The sequence below is a fragment of the Myotis myotis genome, unplaced genomic scaffold (genome assembly GCF_014108235.1).
Source record: "Myotis myotis isolate mMyoMyo1 unplaced genomic scaffold, mMyoMyo1.p scaffold_m19_p_3, whole genome shotgun sequence".
Lineage (NCBI taxonomy): Eukaryota > Metazoa > Chordata > Mammalia > Chiroptera > Vespertilionidae > Myotis > Myotis myotis.
In genome coordinates this window covers 211,972,170-211,993,576 of record NW_023416335.1, presented here as the reverse complement: position 1 = coordinate 211,993,576, position 21,407 = coordinate 211,972,170, and the positions used below count along the sequence as shown (strand labels likewise).

The 21,407-nt window shown below is 58.2% G+C and overlaps 1 protein-coding gene across 9 annotated transcripts in view; it reads right to left on the bottom strand.

Moving 5' to 3' along the window:
* The window catches only part of FAM118A (family with sequence similarity 118 member A), a 35,476-nt gene extending 14,316 nt beyond the window's left edge, over positions 1 to 21,160 (bottom strand). For 2 of the 9 annotated variants that reach the window (XR_004965905.1, XM_036298321.1), the window contains exons 1-7: positions 16,526 to 17,654; positions 11,434 to 11,489; positions 10,499 to 10,754; positions 7,021 to 7,242; positions 3,001 to 3,129; positions 1,762 to 2,047; positions 360 to 389 (exon numbers count right to left, since the gene is read on the bottom strand). Coding sequence is in view for 8 of the 9 variants with exons in the window: in XM_036298321.1 (XP_036154214.1) it covers positions 360 to 389; positions 1,762 to 2,047; positions 3,001 to 3,129; positions 7,021 to 7,242; positions 10,499 to 10,754; positions 11,434 to 11,489; positions 16,526 to 16,633 (1,087 nt within the window). In the remaining variant the exon portion in view is untranslated. Of the gene's footprint in view, positions 1 to 359; positions 390 to 1,761; positions 2,048 to 3,000; positions 3,130 to 7,020; positions 7,243 to 10,498; positions 10,755 to 11,433; positions 11,490 to 16,525; positions 17,662 to 20,236; positions 20,466 to 20,988 lie in introns of those variants that run through there. The other 7 variants (XM_036298326.1, XM_036298328.1, XM_036298325.1 and 4 more) reach the window with 7 other exon arrangements.
* Between the last annotated feature and the right edge of the window lie 247 nt (positions 21,161 to 21,407).

Here is a 21,407-nt window from a genome sequence, read left to right as displayed (position 1 = left end):
GTATAGACAGAGGCAGGCAGAGTGGAGCAGTAGAAAAAGCATTTGCATTTCAAACACATGTTAAATAGAACATTTCCTAAAGCTTAGAACCTTTGCAGTTAAACTTCTGAAGGGGACGGGCCATGACCACCCCTCAGCTGATGCCAAGCCAGGCTGGGGGACAGGAGTGTCCTTGGGCCGTGTTCCACTACACTGTGCTCCCGGCGGAGGGGGGCGCTGTCGCCCCTTCCCGGTGGCAGGCCTGTCCCGGCACTACTGTGTCCTCTCAGGCCGGTGTTTAACGTGAGGACGTGTCTATGATTTACAAATAGCAGCAGGAAGGCAATGGAACGTGTCGGCAAAACCAAGATGCGCCTTACCCAGCGTGGTGCTGTCCACTCTGTCGGCATCTGGAAGAAAGGAAAACGGTCAGAGACGGAGGCACGTGCGCCCCTCCAGCTGCAGGGGTGGTGAGGCTGCTGCCCAGCGTGGCCACCGTCAGCCCCAGGCTGGTTAGGGTCCTTGCTCTCCACCTCGCAGGGGCCACACATGAAGCCCCGGCGCTGCAGGGGGCAGGGATGGCACCGTGGTCACCGTTTCTGTCCTCACCGTGTGCCACCCTCCCCAGCCAGGAGAGGCACCTCACAAACCAAGTACAGATGTCCCTGAGGCACAGATTGCAAGGCCCCCAGCGCTCCGGGAGCCAAGCGCATGCAGGCTCACATCAGGTCCTGGTGCCCGGGGCCCGGGGCCTGTGCGTGCGGAGGCGAGAGGTGGCGGTCGGGCAGAGGTGGCGAGAAGGCCATCTCTCTCCAGAGCCATCAGAGCCCTGCTCAGGGACACGGGAGGGGGACGGTTCCCCTGCTGATCCAGGACCCCATTCCAGCTTCAAAGCACCTGAGCCCCAGCCAGGCACATCCTTCACTTCTGAGCTCAGCCCACACCTATAATCAGCTGCTGGCCGCACTGGGGACCGTGCGTAAACAGGAATAGGGTCACAAATGTGACCTTCACAGCCACGGGCCACAGCGCAGCTCCCTGCTCCTCGGTAAGAAACCGGCTCTTCCAAGCGGCCCACTTTGCTATTTACAGAAAGGGCTGGTGGGGAAACTCAGGTGCTGGAGGGCGCCATGGTCTCGGTGACTCTAGTCCTCACTGCTGGTCCCATCTGCCACCGTCCCCGTGCTGCGCCCAAGGCCGTGTGGGGGCCTGCGTTTCCTGTTACTCTTCAAGGACAGCCTATACAGGCTCTTCCAGTCGCGTCATCCATGATTTATAAGACTCCAAGCCGGCAGCTGCCCTGTGTCGAGCTGACCGAGGTAGGAGTCGCTCTGCAACCTCGGTCACTCCCGGCAGGTGAGCACCTCCCAGGAGAAGGGCCAAGGAGAGGCAGTTAACGAGCTCGGAAAGGCAGGATCTGAATGAAGCCGTCGTCCTGGGCGCCCTCTGCCCGCTGTTCTGTGAAGGACAGGCGTGCAGCATCGGCCGGACGTGCTTTCCGTCCCGGGCAGCTCCTTGAAGCGTGGCCTCTGCACCTGAGCCGATGTGTGCGGCTCCACGCACAGCTGTCGGCCCCGCAGACTGCGCTGTCACCCGGTCCTCCATGATTGAAGCACACGGGGACAGTTTGGGGAAATAACTAAGAGCTGGTGAATTTAATGGTGTGTAAAATAAGAGCTCAAAAAACATCTCCGTTTTATTTTGTGGTGTGTGGATTATCTCTAAAAAAAAAGGAAACGCCGGCAGGCCTGTGGCTTTACGTGGAGAGTGAGGGCTGCGTACCTGGGCTCCGCTGCCGGCAGATCTGCGTGGCCAGGTCCTGCACGTACCCCGGGAAGTGGTCGAAGCAGGCCCCGTAGGACACGACCTTGATGCCGTGCAGCAGCATGTCGGCCTGGTGCTTGAAGAAGTGGTCCTCGCTCTCCTTGAGCACCACCATGTAGTGCTCCAGGTCCACCTTGTTGGGCACCGAGTACAGGAAGAGCGCCTGGAAGATCTGGTCGCGCAGGGTCTCCCCGCAGCCCACGAACAGGAAGGACCTGGTGCGGTACAGGCTCTGGAACACCTCCTGGGAGACAATGGGGTGTGAGCCGCACGGCTGGCGCTCAGCAGGACCCGGCCCACAACTGCGCTTCTAAGTCATCCGCTCCGGGCAGCCTTCCCCAGGGCCATTGAGGAACGGGCAGAGGCAGCCCTGTCTCCAGGCCCCAGGCAACGTCCAGGTTACACGAACCGAAGTCAGCACAGCCTGCAGCCCACCCTGCCCACCGATTCTGAGCTGAGTGCCCACTCAATGCAAATTTTCTAAAATCGTGTACAATTTTAAAACACAAAATAAGGACATGAAATGGAAATGTGCCATTCAGAACTGCACATGCCACACCCTGGAATTAACGCGTCTCAGTGGATCACAGACAGAAACTTTGGGGGGGCAGGAGGCTGGCGTCAGGAGAATAGGGTTGGGGAGTGAGGGCAGCAATGCTGAGGAGGGACCAGTGACAGCAACCCAGGGGAGTGGGCACAGGGAAAGAAAGACTGCGTGGAGTCACTCGGGCCTGCAGTGGGGCCCGATCCCAGTGTGGGATGTGTAGGAGGCAGCCGATCAATGCTTCTCTCTCATTGATGTTTCTATCTCTCCCTCTCCCTTCCTCTCCGAAATAAAAAAAAAAATATTTAAATGAAAGGAAGAAAGGGAGGGAGGGAGGGAGGGAGGAGCAGATGGACAGAGAGAGCAGTGGCCACAGAATAGCATCACAGACCCTGCGGGTCTGCACATCAATCGGAAGAAATTCAACTGCGTCCCTGAGCCGGCGCAGGACAGCTGGGGGCGGAGTCAGGATGGACCTGCTGTAAGGAGCCCTCGCCAAGCGTCCTCTGAGCACCTGTGCGCATGGCAGGCCCGGGCCCCGGACCGCACAGGGCGGGAGGCAGGCCCGTCCCCGCAGCCCTGAGGTCCCGAAGGGCAGGACTGCCTGGAGTCTGGAAGCCAGGCGGCTGCCAACAGAGTCCCAAGGGCCGTACCATCACTTCCGGGTCTTGCGTGACGTCCTTGTATCCCGAGGGGTCCAGGACCATCCCACAGGGGTCCGTGTAGAGGCCGTGGATGTGGAGCACTCCGTACTTGATGTGCCCTCGTGCCCACTGGAGGACCTGCCAGACATCGGAGCGACAGAGGGAGGATGCTGGCGTCACTGGAAACGGCGTGAGGGAAACCCCTAACCTGGATTCGTGGTCTTTCACACCTACTTGGAAAGAGTGAGGTGTCTGCACTGCTATACCAGTGGTCGGCAAACTGCGGCTCGTGAGCCACATGCGGCTCTTTGGCCCCTTGAGTGTGGCTCTTCCACAAAATACCACGTGCGGGCACGAACGTACAGTGCGATTGAAACTTCGTGGCCCATGCGTAGAAGATGGTATTTTGTGGAAGAGCCACACTCAAGGCGCCAAAGAGCCGCATGTGGCTCGTGAGCCGCAGTTTGCCGACCACTGGCTTATACCTTTAAGGCCTAGAGTAACTCCGCTGCTGGCGCAGTCACTCCTGTCCCATCGCATCAGGAAGGCTCTGGAGGCAGAGACGGGTGGAAAACACCCTCCACGCCTGCGATCACAGTGGCCGCTGGGACTGACCAGGGACCAGGGGCGGGAGGACCTCGCTTCCTTGTTCCCTGGGACGTTTCAGGGGCTGCTGGGCATCTGACGTGCCCACCCAGAGAGCAGCGTACGGGAAAACGACTGGCAGAGCCCTACGTGATGTCCGCCCAACGTCCAGCGCAACGGTCCTTCACAGACGCGGGCGTGTACGTTCCCGCTTATGCCGGGGCTTTCTCCGCAGCAGGCGCCGCTGACAACCCAGACAGACAGACGGACAGTAACAGCTCTGACCCAGAACAAGCAGATGGGCAGCCACATCTCCGCTACCTGCCATCTCATTTATCCCAGAGACACCTTTACACAGCGAGCAGGCCTCCCGGTGGGACCAGGTGGCTGGGGCACAGCAGGTGGTCTGTCCAGAGGGGGCAAGGGCACCGGGAAGCTGTGCAGCACCACGCGGGGTGGACAGCCTGTGCCCAGGCCCGTGTGCCCGGCCGCTGTCTCGGCCCAGCTGGGGAGAAAGGCTCCTAAAGCGAAGCTCTCGGGTGCAAGCCGCGCTCTCAGCCAACTCAGGCCTGACTGAGTCGCGACCTCTAGCTTCCTGTGTGCGGAGGGGCCCAGGCCGTCCCCCATGAAGCGAACCAGACAGCACAGCAGCAATACTGGCTCCCAGTCAGACTAGCACCCTTGTGAGCACACACCAAAGGACACGGCTGCCAGAAGAGAAGTCCCTCAATGAAGCTACATTCCACCTGAGTGAAAAGGAAAACAAAAATGCCAAAGGTTGCCCTGACCGGTTTGGCTCAGTGGATAGAGCATCGGCCTGCGGACTCAAGGGTCCCAGGTTCGATTCCGGTCAAGGGCATGTGCCTTGGTTGCAGGCACATCCCCAGTGGGGGGTGTGCAGGAGGCAGCTGATCGATGTTTCTCTCTCATCGATGTTTCTAACTCTCTATCTCTCTCCCTTCCTCTCTGTAAAAAAATCAATAAAATATATTTAAAAAAAAAAAAAAAAGCCAAATGCTCACCCGTCCTGTGGGTGAAATGTACTGGATTTTTTTTTTTTAATATAGTTTATTGATTTTTTACAGAGAGGAAGGGAGAGAGATAGAGAGTCAGAAACATCAATGAGAGAGGAACATCGATCAGCTGCCTCCTGCACATCTCCCACTGGGGATGCGCCCGCAACCCAGGCACATGCCCTTGACCGGAATCGAACCTGGGACCCCTCATGCCGGGAGCCGGTCCATCCTTGCTGTTTCAAGGGACCTGGCATATATGGCATACTGTTCTTAATATGTTTGCTCACCTTCTTGGCACTATGTGTTTTAACCAAGGTCACCTCTCTGAGAAAGGTTGTTTCCCCAGGTAGGGATTTTCCCCTGAAGTTAGGGAGGGAATAAAACCCCTCAACTAAGTGCCAGGCGGGTAATTAACCACTTTAACTACGAACAATCATGCTTAAGCTACTTAATCTTTACTCCCTGGAATGGAGATAGGAAACGCCCTAACCTTTGTAATAGAGATTGATAGGATTGAATCAACTGGTATAAATACAGATGTAACAAGACAGCAAGAGACAGAACTTAGAACACAGAACTTAGAACACAGAACTTAGATTGAGAGAACATGGCAAAAGATCCTGGACTGAACCTGACTACAGAAATTGGCAAGAGAACCTGACTAGAACCTGGTGACTGAACCTGGCTGGAGAACTTGGACAGAACCTGGCTGGAGAACCTAGCGAGGGAACATGGCTACAGAACCTGGCTGGAGAACCTGGAGAACCTGGCTGGAGAACCTAGCAAGACAACATGGACACAGAACTTGGCTGGAGATCCTGGCTGGAGATCCTGGCTAGCCTGCTGATCAACTGAACACTGTCTCCGTGTCATTCCTTCTTCGCCGACTCCGTCCACGCCTTTGGGGACCCCTGGACCCGCTGGGGTTGAACCCTGGCACCCTCAGTCCGCAAGCCGACGCTCTATCCACTGAGCCAAACCGGTTTCGGCTGGATTTTGTTTTTGAGTAAAACTAGTATTGGCAAGACATGAGAAAGGGAACCAGGCGTCCCTCGGACATTTTGTGGGTTTGGTTCCGCAGCGCCGCAGTAAAGCGAGCGCCACAATAAGCGAGCCGTCCTCTTTCTGCTGGTGGGGGTCCTGCCTTCAACTGGTAAAAAACGCAAACGTGTCAAGCACAGTAAAGCAAGACCTGCCTACACTCCACAGGGAGCTGGTGGGACTAGAAACTGGCAGCCTTGATGGAAAACCATTTAGTAATTTATATCACCATCTTTAACAGAGTCACACCCTGCCGTGGCCAGCGTGTTCAGTGGTTAGAGTGGCGGCAGTGCACCCAAGGGTCTTGGGTTCGAGTCCCAACCAAGGGTACATACCTGGGTGGCAGGTCCCTCCCTACCCCCTGGACAGGGTGCATGGGGGAGGCAACCAGTCGATGGGTCCCCCTCATATCGATGTTTCTCTCTCTGTCTCTCCCCACCCTCTTTCCTCCCTCCCTTACACTCTTTCTGAAAAACAGTATCAAAAATACCCTCAGGTGAGGATTAACAAAAAAAGGTCATACCCTTTGACCCTGAACCTCTTCTAGGGACTTATGCTAAGAAATAAACAGAGAGGCATAGAAGTATAAGGATTTTCATTGCTGCATTATTTATCAGCGTGAAAATATGCTAATAGTAAGAGAGGAAAGGCAACAATTATACTTTAGTTTTACAATTATACTGTCCTTTAAAGTCATGCTTTTAAAAACAGCTTAATGGAGTTCTGGTCAGGATGGCAGAGTAGATAAACACTGCTCGCCTCCTCCCACGACCACATATAAATTACAACTAAATTCTACAACCGTCAGCCTGGAGAGCCACCTGCAGACTCGCTGAGCAGAACCCCCAGAGCCAAGGATATAGAGCAGCAGCCATGGCGAGATAATGCCCCAAAGAAATATGATCTCAGAGGCAAAAAATTTAAAAAATTTAAAAAGCCAAAGACAGAAAAATGCTCACAGTAAAATATTTGGGGGGGAAAGGGGATCAGGATAATAACTTCTATATATTGCAATCCCACCTTGTGGCATTTTTTAAAAACAAATTAACCAAAGTTCATAGCACTAGGACTGCATGCTTCTGCTTTCCTTAGCGACTTCCTACGATCAATGCATGAACGCAGAGGAGAAACCCCAGGTCAGCAGGACAGAAGGCAGAGACAAGAGCAGCCCCGAGCAGCTCCGGGGAGGGAGGGCGAAGGCCTGCACTCGGCTGCCTGCGAAGGGACAGGCGCACAGTCCGGACCAAGTGGGGCCGTATCTCGCCGTGGACAGGAGCGGACAGCTGAGGGCCTCTCGCAAAGACGGGCCTCTCGCAAAGACGGACCTCACACCTACCCCCAGCCTTTTCCCGCCCGCCCACTCCTGCCCCGGGCCCTCAGCCTGCACCTTGGTCTTGTCCTTCAGGTCCAGGGACTCCATGGGCCTGTTCTGCTGCTGCCCGAAGATCTCCAGCAGGTTGTCGTAGTTGGTGGTCAGCACCATGGTGCCCCGGTCCATCAGGCTGAGGATGGACTGCAGCACCTGTGGGTGCTGGAGGTGCTGCTCCAGGTTGTCGAAGATCTCCATCAGGCAGTCCTGGAAGAAGTTGGGCTTGGTGTCGCCCGTCCGCTACAGAAAGGTGGACGGAGTTACAACCACATCACCTCTCGGCAACATGAGCCCCACCTGGCAATACTCTGGGTGCGAGGGAGGGAAGGGAGGAGGAAAGGGACCCTGACCTCGCAGTTAATTACACTCTAGAGGAGGGACACACACCGTTTACAAACACATGATACATCAATGGTGCTAAGTGCTTTGGGGAAAGTGACGCCGAGAAGAGGAAAGGGGCAGCTGCTGCTGGGCACAGGGTAGGTGGGTCGCAGGCAGGGGGGCCTCTGTGATGAGGGGCATTTGGCACTGGGGCCTCTGGAGAGAGTATCCCCGGAGGCGGGAACAAGCGCAGGCACCGAGGTAGAGCACAGGTGGGTCCAAGGTGAGCAAGGAGCCGCCGCGCAGGAGAGGAATGAGGGGCTGTCAGCAGGTGCGGCCAGAGGTGACCCAGCACCAGACCATGTGGGGCCTTGAAGACCAAGGGAAAGACTTTCCCTCCGAGAGCTGCCCACAACGGGTGTTCCCTTCGTTGGGGTCTAGGGAATGGTGTGTCTCAATGGCACACATGGCGGAGGATCCGCAGGATGAGAATGCATGTGGCCCTGGGGTAGCACCAAGGGTGCTGTGGCCGTGATAAGAGCTGCCGCAGTGGACCCATGGGATGGGTGTGGGAGGAGAGGTAAGCAACTGGCGACAGGAAAACAAACGACTCCTGGGAAGAGCTGTGCTGGGAAGGGTCAGCTAAGCAGGGGCGGAAGCCAAGAGGATGCACTCCCAGGAAGAGCACCCCTCGCCAGCCACCCGCACAGGGCAGCCACGGGCAATGGAGCCGGGCTGTGCATTGGCACGGACCCACTCGCCCACCCTCTGCCTCTCCATCGCCTCTGCTTCCGCTGTCCCTCAGAATTCACCTCTGTCCCGGCCCTCCGAGCCCGCTGATGTCAGCTGTCACAGGCTCTCAGATCACCACCGAGGCCGTGGCTCCAGGTGGAGGGAGCGGCCATAGGGTCAAGCCTCGGATTGACCTAAGTCAGGGCCACAAACAAGTCCCAGCTTGGAGGGCAGAGCCCTCTTAGCATAAGTAAGCTTAACCTTACAGCCCTCCCTAGTTCCTTCCCAGGTAGCTAATGGGCTGTGGGAGGTGCAGCAAGTGCTGCCAAAACAAGGTGAAACCCACAAGAACACTGTAAACATGCTGACCACTTCCCGTGTTTTGCTTTGTGTGCTCTGACTATAAAATAAAGCCTCGGCTTGGAGGCTCGGTTTTTTCTGTGTCTTCATCCAAGCACAGGAGACCCACCGGGCCCCAGCTGTATTCTGTTTTCTTCTTTAATCCTTCACCGCCTCTCCTCAGGCTCACCCTTGGCCGTGCTGGCACAGCACATCTGGGCACTCCCCTTTCTGACCCCCACCCCAATTCTGAAAACCCTCCCACTGTTCCTGGGGGGGTCTGCCCTCAGTACGCCCCACACCTCCATCCTCACCGCCTTGCCCACCTGAAAACTGGCTCTCCCACTCCCTGATCCAGAGGGTGTGGGTGGCTCCCGGTCACTGTCGCCTCCCCGCTGTACTTCCTTCAGCTTGTGCCAAGGGATCCTACTGCACCAAGGTCTCGGCACGCCCCCATCTCTCTCCTGCCATGAGCTGGTCCCATCCCACCATGGCCACCTTCCAAACCTCACCATTACCCTTTCCAGAACCTCTGCTCAGCCTCTCCCTCCACCTGCCCCGCTCTCTAGCCCCGGCAGCTCCCAGGACATCCACCCCATCCGACCTGCAGCCAGGCACCTGCCCCCACTGGCCTGGTCTCTCCCTCCCTCGCTGCCAGGCTTCTCCCAGGAGCAGCTTAGATCCCACAACCACTACAACCACTACCTTGAGGAGCTTCCAGCCCCCCTGCCCTGCCCTGGCTTTGCTGGAACTAATTCCCTGGCAAATCCCAGCCCTGACTCCCAGCTCCCCACCGACCTCGCCTGCTCTCAGCCTGCTGAACTCGCCTGGCAACAACTCTTTTTTATGAAGTTTTCAAAAGTAAAGAGAAGAGTAGAATGAAGCTCACCTCCCAGACTAAACAAGTGGCAGCCCACCTGGCCTCGCCTCAAGTGCACACCCTCCCCTGGATGGGCAGGTCTGCCCAGCAGCCCTGCCACCTCTCAGCCCACTGACCCCTCCCCTTCTGCCCACGACAGGCCCGGCATCTGGCCCTAAAGGACCAGAGAGGAACCACGCTGGGCTTCTCGGGCCAGTCTCTGTGCCACTGCTGAGCTCTGTGCACAGCACTGGAGCCCACGGAGCTGCACGTACAGAAAGGCAGCAGGAGGGCCACCCGTCCTGGGACCTCGCTGCTCATCACAGAACACCCACATCCGGCACAGACACCAATGGGGACGCTGCCCAGACCCTGGAAGAATGGGTGTGGCCGCGTGACACTAGCCAACATGGTGGAAACGGAAGTGGTCCGTGTTGGCGCAGCAGGAAAAGGAGCTGGGCTCCGCAGTCGGGCAGCCTGCAGGTTTCTATGTGAGAAACGAAGTGTAATCCCACATAAGCCCGTGGCGGGGTCTCCTTCCACGGCAGCCTAAACGCTCCCAATGCCAACTTTCCCCACTTGCTCCTGTGCTGGGCCTCGTTCTCCTCCTCCTCCCCTTCCTCCTCCTGACCCAGTTCCCAGACCACAGCTGTGCTTCTCCAGTAAACACCGGGTGAGGAGAGGACCTGTCCTGGCCCTGCAGTGTCTGCTTCCCAGGTCTGCGCCTGCGCTGCAGCTGGCCCGTGTGATGGTGACCTGCCACACACCTGTGCAGGGTGACCCCACTCCTGCACCGACCCCGACTCCAGGCATCACTCAGCCACAACCTCCTGCAGCACCAAGTGCTTCTCTCCACCAGGTCACAGGTCACGTCCACCTGCAGACGAGCCAGCACTGCTCCCACCTTGAAGTGCTTCTAGGAACCACTGTCACTGCAGAGATGCGGCTGGCCAGCCCCGGCCCAAAGCGCACCTCAAGGCAACCCCTCACTGAGTGACAGGAAACCACAAGGCTCGACCCAGCGCAGCCAGACGACACCCGACAGCCCACAGGCAGGCTCCACGGAACATGGCTGTGTCAGGAGCCCCCGGCTGTCCCTGGCGTCACTGCTTCGAGGCGGGATTCTGAGGGAGGGGAAGATTCCCGGCTCCTCAGCCTGACGCTTCTGAGCAAGACACACGTAGGCGCTAGACTCACCACCTGGCCCAGAGCCAAGTGACCCCGGGACACCTGAGCAGCACTCACCGGTGACATCTTCCGGATCAGATCGTGGGCAACGACCAGCAGGTCCCGGTCCTTCGTCACCTTCCTGCGGAACTGGGCCGCGTCCCCGGGGTGCAGCACGTCCAGCTGCTCCGCGGTCTCGATGACGGCCTCCAGGCAGCTCCGCCAGGAGCAGAGCGCGGGGATGCCGGGGGCCGCGGCCGCGCTCACGCCCGTGCCGATCACCAGCAGCAGCTCCTGCGGCTGTTTCTGGACGAGGCTTTTTAAAAACTTTCTGCTTAAAAACGGAGGAGAGAATGAAAGTCCGCGTGAAAGGGCGGCGCCCGAACAGAGGCAGCGCATTCGGGGACGCGCAGGTGCTGGGCCCTGTCGGCCTGGCACATGCACACACGCACAGGCACGTCGCCCGTCCCGCTGCCGCGGCAGGAGCACTGTGTTCTCCGTCTGTCCTGCACGCTCCATCCTCATCCCACAGGGGACGTGGGGGCAGCAGCACCTTGTTCGAGTCCCAGGGGGAAGCGCACAGGTAAGTGCTGTGCCCTCTCAACAACAAGCACAGCCATTTAATTCTCCGAAGCCGCAAAGAGCTCGGAAACAATGATGGCGGCGAAATGATCCCTGCTTCCCGTGACAGAAAATCCTGGCAAATGCTGGTTTTCTGCCACTCACCTATCCCCGCGCTTTGCAAGAGCAGCGCCTCCGACCTGGCGTAACCTGGGTCTATGGCAGACTGCCCCCCGCGGCCACACCGTCTGAGCCGGGCCCCCCCCCCCCCCCCCCCCCCGACCCTGCTGCTCCTGGGAGACCAGGTCCTGGGCACGTCCCGGGGCACTGCCGATGCTGACGCGGAGGCTTACCAGCCCCTGTGGCTCCGTCAGACCCAGCTTCTCCCCTCCCTCTCGCCGCTGCGGGTGACAGAGCTACCAACCTGCACCAGCGGCGTTCACTTGATTTACCTGGACTTTTGTTCACTTCTGTGTGTTGTCTTTTCCAGTGAATCCATCTGTGAATCCTGAAGAGAGAAGTTAGTCAGAAGCGACTTCCATTTCCCAGATGGAGCTGTGTGGTTAGTGCCGGGAAGAGGGAAGGGGGTGAGGAGGGGTCCCGGGCGTTCGCTAACACTGGGCCCCTGAGAAGCGTCAGCACAAAACACGAGTCAGCGGCTCCTGCGCCGCCGTCCCTCCCCCGGGCTGCGGCTGCGGCTCCGGCCTCTGCTCCGGACGGGAACGCGGGCCGGCCTGCAGCGCCTGGGGAGGGGTGCTGGGTCCTCACGCTGCCCCCCAGGGCTTGTTCCCGAGGAGCTTCCACCGGAGGAAGAGCCGGCGAGGCGCAGCGCAGCGCAGGCGGGAGCTGTGTGCTCCCCGCACCGGCACCGGGTACCGCATCTGCCGGGGCTCGTGACCCTCAGCAAGTTCCCAGATGCCAGGCCTCCCGTAGCCATACTGACATCCAGTCCAAAGACATCATCGCAGTCAGAGGGCAAGCCCTGGCCGGATGGCTCAGAGGGTTGGAGCGCCATCCCGTACACCACAAGGTAGCGGGTTCAATTCCCAGACAGGGCACATACACACCTGGGTTGCAAATTTGATCCCCGGACGGGGCGCATAAGGGAGGCAACCAATCGATGTTTCTCTCTCACATCAATGTCTGTCTGTCTGTCCCACTCTCTCTCTCTCCCTTCCTCACTCTGAAATCAATAAACAGTCAATTCTCCACTTACACAAAACAAGACCTTAACCAGCTAGATCGCCATTGCCAAACTATCTCCACATTCTATCATTTTCCCAGAATCCCATCCCCCCTAATTCCAGAACTATTTACTGGAAACAAGAAAATATACAGAAAAATAACGTCTAAAAAAAGCCCTGAATCCCACCACAAGCAACAGCTGTTATTACAGGTACATGTTCCCGCCACACATTGCACTTTAAACTGCACGCTCATTGAGACCACTGTTCACACCCTCCTCTTTCCATGCGTTAGAACCACAGCACTTCCTGTATGTTATGAGCATGATGCATAGGTGTAAGTGTACGGCCACATCCCTGGAACCCTGCCTCCCTGACATGCCATCATTTCCTTTATCTGCATCCCCAGCCTCCAACCCTCATGCAGGACGCTGCCAGACACTCTAACCACCACCCGGTGCACGAAGTGTCCCCACCTTTTGAAGGGATGTATGGGGAGTTCCCGAGAGGCAGGACTGCTGAGTTACAGGATGGGAGCCTGTGAAACACGCCAGCTCGCGCCACCAAGCTGTCTTCCAGACGGCGGGCAGCGGGGTACATAAGCGCCTCTCTGCAGTATCCTAACCAGCATGGGGGGGGGGGGGGCGCGGACCACCGTTTTTAGATGTGTCATCTTTTTTTCCTCAGTTAGAATCAGGTCACCTAAAATAATCTTCCAAGATCCGTTTCTAGGCACATTACGCTTCAGAGCACACGGAGCCTACAAATGTCCCCTGAAGACGCCTATACTCTGTCACTAGGTGTCACCCAGGGGCAGGACTCGGAGCTTCCCCAAAAGGCGTCTGCGACTTCCTCCAAGCGTGAGGAACCCGTTCCCCAGCGAGCCAGCTGCCCGGTAGCAGCCAGGCAGGTGCGGGGCCCTAGCCACCCGCTCCCACCAGGGGTCACATGGGGTTTGACTCTCGGTCAGAGCACATACTCAGGTTGTAGATTCGATCCAGAGTCAGGGTACGTATGGGAGGCAACCACTAGACCAGCCGTGGGCAAACTATGGCCCGCGGGCCGAATCCGGCCCGTTTGAAATGAATACAACTAAAAAAAAAAAAAAAGACCGTACCCTTTTATGTAATGATGTTTACTTTGAATTTATATTAGTTCACACAAACACTCCATCCATGCTTTTGTTCTGGCCCTCCGGTCCAGTTTAAGAACCCATTGTGGCCCTCAAGTCAGAAAGTTTGCCCACCCCTGCACTAGATGTTTCTTTCTCACATCAATGTTTCTCTCCTCCCTCCCCTCTCTAAAATCAGTAAAAAAAAAAAATACATATATATGTGTGTGTATACACATATCTTCAGGTGACTGATTTTTAAAAAATTGATTAATTAAAACATAAAAATCTCTAATTCTTTTAATTATTGTTCAACTGCTTTTGATCCTCCATATATCCATGGTTATAGCGACACACTGAAAACTGAACATTGCACGTACACATCTGCAAAAAGGTACGAACAATGGAAACTTTTATGGGCTGGACTTAACTCCTCATCAAGTGATTTCAGAGTTTCCCGAAAGAACAAGTTCTCGCTCTGACAACTGAGCCCCTGCAGCGAGCTTCGCCGGCTGGTTGCTGGGGAAGGGCTCCAACCTCTCCCTGGGCCTGAGCTGAAGGCTGGAGCCGGCCCAGCTTCACACGGAACCTCCCCAGGCTCGCACTGACGTCTCCCGGCAGCTGAGGGGCCGCCTGGAAGCACCGATTATCCCGCAGCTCCGCGACTGCAGCGAGGGCTCAGCTGCCCATATTTAGGCATTTAGGTTCGTGCAACAGGACCTTACAAGACATTACCTCATTTCCTGTTCCACAGCAGCACAATCACAGAGCCGCATCTCCGTACCCTAGAAAGCACTCCAAACCTCTCCTTGTTTGCACACAAGGCCAAGCAGGAGACACCCAAAGCCCGGAGCACGGGACCCTAGAAGCTCAGCACGTACAGCCAGCCCGCGTGTGCGCCCATCCAGCTCTTCTAGGCCAGTCGGGTTCCAGATAACATAACAAACGCCTCCAGGGACTTCCAGAAGCTGCATCTTTTGGTTTCCTTGGTGATTCTGTTGTCACCACAGCTTGCAGGGCCAACACCAAGTCATCACAGCAGCCCATTTCTTCCCACGGACCCAGTGGCGCTTTCTAGCAGCACCACGGGCCCCGGCACAGACCCGCGTGAGCAGCTCCTGCCCGTGTTACCTAAAAGCCCAAATGAGTCTTAGCAGGACGCTTCTGCTTCACTTGTGAGATTAGGAGTATTTTATGAACTAGCTTCCGAGTAGCCGGAGATTGCCTTATTCTTTGAATTCCCAGCATCCAGCACTAAATAAATGCTCCTCAAACTGAGTCCCGATGCATGAGAGAGTAAACTACAAACACCAGCTGTCATTTACAGCTGGCAAAACAAGCCCCGCCCTCCACTCCCTACCCCACTGTGCTAGCCTGTTAAAGACCTCCCCCCCACCACTGCGCCCCCTGGTAACCATACCCTCATATAGGCCCCTCACCCACTGACTCTAGGCTTGGTCATATGACTTCTTTGGCCGATGGGATATCAGCAAGCAAGCAAGCAAGCGTTTGATAAGTGCTTTGCCCTGGTGTCAGCCTGGGCACTGAAGGGCCATGGGTTCGATTCCCAATCAAGGGCACATGCCTGGGTTGCAAGTTTGTTCCCAGGCCTGTTCAGAGCGCATGCAGGAGGCAACCAATCAATGTGTCTCTCTCACATCAATGTTTCTCCCTCCCTCCCCCCCTCCCTTTCACTCTCTCTAAAAATGGAAAAATATCCTCGGTGAGGATTAACACCACCATCACAACAAAGAGTTTGATAAGCTCTGACTCCAGAGCCTGCACTCTGGAACTCTGCCCTCCTGGGAGGGTGAGCCAGTGGTGAGCCCCAGCACCAGAGCTGACAACCCAGCCCCCCCAACCCCCACCCAGCCAGGGACAGAACCTACAACCAGCTAAGGCCCTGGGGGGTGTCGGATGCACTCGCCACCCCCGTCTCCACAGCCATGACGATTAGAAGGATGACAAAAATGTCAAGAAAACAGTAGTGACCCACATCAGAAATGAGGGACTGCTACGCAGTATAAATGTGCTACTCCCAGCAGCCCCGAGACTTGGAGATACCAGTTTAAGTGTAACCCATGTAACCGGTGTCCTTCCTGAGGTCTGGAATGTCCTTAAAGGGGCCAAAACCCATCAACTGTATTCGAACCACCTGGCAGGTCTGGAAGCCTGGGAACCATGGAGCAGGCACTTCCCAGCCCCCCCAAACACTGACACTGCAGGTCCCTCACACCATGCCCCCCGTTCCTCTGGTTGCATCCCCACAACTGCCCTCGAGGCGCTCTGGTTCCATGCAGACTCGGGAGGGGCCACAGGAGCAGAAATCACGGCAACAAGAGCAACTCTTCACGTGCGTCTGACAAGCACACCCGCGACCACCAGCGTCCCCTGTGCTGTGGTTATGGTTTCAGGGGAGTTCGATGAGCATGAGTAGGTGCACCTGCGCGGGAAACAGGTGCAGAGGGACCACAGGAAGCTTCCAGAACTGCCAGGGACGGCAACCTCTCCACTGGAAGCAGCGCGGGCCCCACGGGGACACGGGGAAGAGCACAGGTCTGGAGGCGAGGAAACCCCGCCACTTCCCCGCGGGAGGCCGCTCTGAACCTCGGTTTCCAAATCTGTCACATGGAAAGCCCGCGGCACACACCACTGGCGCGCTGTGGGCAGACGCAGAGCTGAATATAAATGCTGACCTGCTCCTGCGGCCGCCTCAGCAGCCAGCGCTCTCCCTCGCTGCAGCTCACTTTCCCACGCAGTCACTAGAACTGCGTATTAATGCACCCACTTGCGGGGGGAGGAGGGGTGCAAGAGGATGTAGGGGGAATAAATGGAGGTGGAAAATGAATTTTTAAAAAACTTAACCACAGTTCTGATAAAATGTAACTCCTTCAATTTACAGAAAACACAAAGCCTTAATTTGAACACATGCTACTTAAACCGATCACTTTTATTGAGTCAATGAATTATGATGGGGGCAGAGAGAATGTTCATTTTGTAATAATCAAAATGTGCTCACTTGCTTCTTGAAACCAGTGCCTCCAGAGTTGCTTGGGAATAAATGCTCAAACCAAGAAAATAACAAAATTATGAATAAAAAATGTAAAGGTCACAGTTTAGTTCAAAAAGCAACATTAATGATGGCACTTGGCGCCCTGCCTGGGGTGAAGGGAAAGTCCTGAGCATTTTACACGCCTGGCCCCCCAGCCACCCTCTCCGTACCCAGGAGTGGCCTCTGCCACCGCTCACCTGGCCGCGCCACTCAACCCTCTCGGAGGCCAACCGCCGCGGAAACAGTCTGCACGTTTTCTCCTGATGTCGGCGCGGCTCAGACTGGCACACAAATACACTTGGCATTTTACTGGGAACCCTGCCAACCGATAAATCATTAACTGCTTTACAGTTTGTCCATCAGCGCCGACACGTTGCATAATTCAAATAGATGTGTTCCTAGCGATAAGCCAATAATGGTCAAACACACCAATTCAGAGGCCGGCACTCATCCGTCCCACGGGAAACCAGCGATGCTCTAGATTCTAGAAAGCAAACCTCCGACTCAACTTAAAGGGACAGACTCCTGGAGCTGGAGGATCCTGGAGACCATGCGATGCCAAATGCCTTTTACAGAAGGAACACTGAGGCTCCAAGGCAGTGACTGGGTCAAGGTCCCCCCGGAACTAGGGGCCACTCACTCCTGTTCTGTCACTTGCACTGCGCTGGGCGCTCATTCCCTGGTCCACGGTGCCTCCAACACCTCACCCACGGCCCTAGCTTCTGCCTTTACCACCGAACCTTCCACCACTGCTCGGGAACACGCACCCTAAAGTAACAAGCCCGCAGTGGGGGTGATCCGCAGTTCCACCTGCTGCCTAATGGTTAGGCCCTAACCCATTCATTTTCCAAAACCTGAGAGAAGCCGGTGGGAAGATGTCAGAGTTCGAGGAGTCGGACAGTTTTGTTTGCTCTTGGCGTTTGTCACGGGCCCTAGCAGGGAACAACTCAGGGGGGCTGGGCGGGAGCAAGGCTGCCCTCGGGACTGCTCGCTCCTGGCAAGACCCTCAGGCTCCTGGGGGCAGGAAGTGGGGTCTCCCTGAAAGAGCCCAGCCTTGGAAGTTCAACGACCCGACACCCCTCGCTCTACCATCGGCCCTGCTTCCTTCACCTGCACAAAAGGAATAATACTTTCACCTCACAGGACTGTGGGAGGAGAAAAGAGATGACATTTAAAAGAACAAGCCGAGAACCGCCTGCTTCCCACCAAACCCTTTGCATTTGACAATTCTGCTCCCCGGCCACGCTAGTCACATTCTACACGCGTGAAAGCCGCGAGGAGCACAGGCCCGACCCCTGCATCAGCTCAGTCTCCCGTGAGCACCCTCCTGGCCTCCCCCTCCCTCCCGAGTCCAGACTTCCACCTCGTCCTGCGGCTTTGTCTTCCTAAGTCTCCCTGCCACACCCCCTGCCTCTGCTCCGGGCCCCCCAGCTGTCCCTCCAGCCCTCTGGCCCCACACTGCCTCCAGAGCGACGTTTCGGACGGACACGCTGCAGGTCTGCCTTCCAAGGGCTTTCCATCGCCCTCAGACCCGCCGGCCACACCCTCAGGGTCTGCTGCTTCTGAGCATCAGCCTCTCATCCAGCCCCGGCGGCGCCTGCACCTCCTGCGTGGGTGCTGGGCTCCCTGGGACACCCGATGGTCACCCCTGAGGCGGCCCTGGGGGACCACCTGCCCTTTGGCATGAAGACCAGGAGGGTGAAAGCTCCGGCAGCCATGCCCAGAACTCCGCAGGCTCAGGCAGGAGAGAGCTCACCCTGAAGCGCAGCTGTGCCAGGGGAAGCCAGGCCCCACTGCCACCGCCCTGCCCAGGTCACTGCCGCCTCTCTGTGGTCTTGCTCCCTCCAACCGTCCTCCTGCGCCCGGACAGTGAGTGTCCAAAACCACAAACACCGCCCTAGCCTACTTGGCTCAGTGGAGAGAGGGTTGGCCTGCGGACTGAAGGGTCCCGGGTTCATTTCCAGTCAAGGGCACGTAACTCGGTTGCAGGCTCGATCCCCGGCCCTGGTTGGGGCGCATGCAGGGGGCAACCAATGGATGTCTCTCTCTCACATCGATGTTTCTGTCTGTCTCTCCCCCTCCCTTGCACTCTCTCTAAAAATCAATGGAAAAATATCCTTGGTTGAGGATTAACAACAACACAAAAACCATCTTCACTCCCTCCTAAACCCTCCCACGGCCTCCCTTAAACCGTAAGCCTTTCCAGGCTTCCAGAAGGTTCCATGCTCTGGTCTTGACTCCCTCGCCCGCCTCAAACCCTGCACTGGGCCAGACTTCCCAGTTTCTCCCATTGTGGTCTCTCCTCGGAACACTTCCCTCACCCCCTCCAGCGACCAGCTCCTCTCCCTTCCCTGCCCAGGGAACGTCACTGGCTCAGGGGGATGGTAGAGGCCGTAATTCCAGAAAGGGCCGCCCTGGCCGGTTTGGCTCAGTGGATAGAGCGTTGGCCTTTGGACTGAAGGGTCCCAGGTTCGATTCCGGTCAATGGCATGTACCTTGGTTGCTGGCACATCCCCAGTAGGGAGTGTGCAGGAGGCAGCTGATGGATGTTTCTCTCTCATCGATGTTTCTAACTCTCTATCCCTCTCCCTTCCTCTCTGTAAAAAAAATCAATAAAATATATTTAAAAAAAGGAAAGGTCCAAGGGCATGGGGGCCTCGGGAACAAAGCTGCCCCCCCCCCCCGCCCTTTAAAAGCCCCTCTAACTCCACCCTGAGAACCTCTTTCCTTACGGGAGACCATATGGCTCCAGCCACCTCGCCCCAGGATGGATGTATGCTCCAGACATACCTCTTGGTTTCCAAACCCGGTTGCTTTGTAGCTGCCTCCCTGCCGTGCCACCCTGTCCCCTCGGCCTGGCATGGCCCTGGCAACCTTCAGGCATCAGCCCGCCCCTTACCTGTCACTTCCTCCCCTGGGAGGAGCCCTCCTGAACAGCCTTCTGAGAACCCACCCCTCCCCCCTGAGTTCAGGCCGCTAGCTACACTGTCATCATCATATTAAAAACTACCTATTTGCTTCCTCCCCCTCCCCCCCTCCCCTCCTCCCCCAAGGGGGCCCTGAGCAGGGACTGAGTCGCCTCTAAGTCCAGCACCAAGTCCTGGGAACCATCGGGCATTGAAACAATGTTAATGCCAGGAGGGAAAGATGAAGGCAAGCCCCAGGCACCCTCACCTGCCAGTCCCTCACCTGCTTCCTCCCCCGCCCCCGCCCCGTCGGCTCCGACTCTAGACTCCTCACCGCCAAGGAGCATTAAAAGTTAAACACCGCCCCGCTCCGGCCGCCGCAACAGTCAACACGCATGCGAATGTGGGCGCGGAGAGCCCGGCCCCTGCTCCTGGGGTAACCAAGGGTCACCGGGTGGCCTATTAGCGCCTCCGCCTGTATTTTATCACCGGGAATTCACAACGCCCGCGGCTACTCACACACGCCCACGCTCCGGGGCCTCGGCTGAGAAGCCCGCCCTGGGACCCGCCGGGGTGGAGAGGGCGCCCCACCGGCCGGAACCCGGGGCAGGTGGGGGGTGGGGGCCAGCCGGGCGCTCAGGACGGGCGGCACCCAGGCCCCCGCGGCCCAGGGGGTTCTGAGGAGGCCTGTCTCAGGGTCCTGAGCGCATCCGGAGGGGGTTCCTGGGGGACCCCGGGCCCTGCGGTGGTGGGAAGTCGTCCCGGGGAAAAGCCTTACGGGTCTGGGGTGCGAGGAGTCCTGAGAGCGGCAGGCGCCGGAGTGGCCGGGGACCGGCAGGCCAGGAAGCCGGGGCGGGCCCCGAGGAGGCTGGGGGCTGGGTGTCCCGGGGGGGGGGGGGGGGGAGCGGGGCTGTTGGGAACCGGAGTCCGCCGGGGTCTCGGAAGTGGCCGGGGACCCCGGGAGTGTCAGGGGGCCCGACGGGCGCCCCGCCCGCCTCTCACCTGCGGCGCCGCCTGGACGCAGGTCGGAGCTCGCGCCCCCGCCGCCGCCTCCAGCTCAGCGGTCCGGTCTCCGCGGTCCCGGCGGCCGCACGCCTGGCGCTGGGCGGGGCCGCGGGGGCGGCTGCGCGGCGGGGGCTGCGCGCGCACCCGGGAGGCAGCGGAGCGGACGCCGCGCCGCCCTGAGCTGCGACTCCCACGATGCGGGCCCCGGCGCCGCCACAAAGCCTTCCCCGCGCGCCCGCCCCCGCCGCGCGAAGGTTCCGCCCCCAAAGCAACGGTCCTGCGGGGGGCGGGGCCAGAACGCGCGCCCTGCCCCGAGCCGCCGGCCCCGCCCCCGTGGGAGGCCCCGCTCCCTCGGGCACAGGCTCAGGTGGGTCCCGCGGGCGAAGAGGCCCCGCCCTCTGAACCTGCGTGGGCGCCCCACGTCCCCCACTGGCCGCGCAAATGGGGTTCCTCAGCTGCAAAGGGGGGGCTCCTGGCAGGGACGTGGCGGGCATCAGCTGCTATGGGGAGCGCCCCTCTGCAGCATCCCGCGCCGCCCTCCTGCACCCGAGCCGCCCTGCTGCCCGAAGACCCCTGCCCTCCGCGAATCGCTGATCCCCTCCCGCAGCCCGCGCTACTTCCTTGCAGAGTTCTTATCTCCGGATGCAGGACACTCGTTTTCTCTCTCCTTTCCGGTGAGAGCCGGGTCTTGTCCGTCAAGTCCACACCTGCGTCCCCCGAAGCAAGAACGGGGCAGGATGGGTGCCCACCTGTTTATGAATGCCGGGGTGTCCTCCTAGTGTGCAGCCCTCGTCAACAAATACTCTTCCTCCGAAGCTGATAATGGGGTCAGGCCCTCTGACCTGCCGCCCCGCCCATCTGTGCCCCAGCTCCCGCCTCCTGGGGTGGTTGAGAGGTCTACATGAGCCGGCTTGGCACAGGGCGGGCACGTGGGTCAGTGTGCCCTAGTGATCCTATCATCCCCGTCGCCTCCTCCTCCCTTTCTCCGCCACTGGAACAGCCCTTCCTGTTCAGGATCAAAAGCCACTTCCTCTGCCCAGCGTTCCTGGGCCGCCCTCCTGCCCTGGCCCGCCCCAGCCGGCAGAGCTCGGGATTGTTTCCTCTCTCCTGAGCACATGTATCCCGGCCCCGTTTATAAATTGGCTGTTAACATCCCCCAGCTCACACG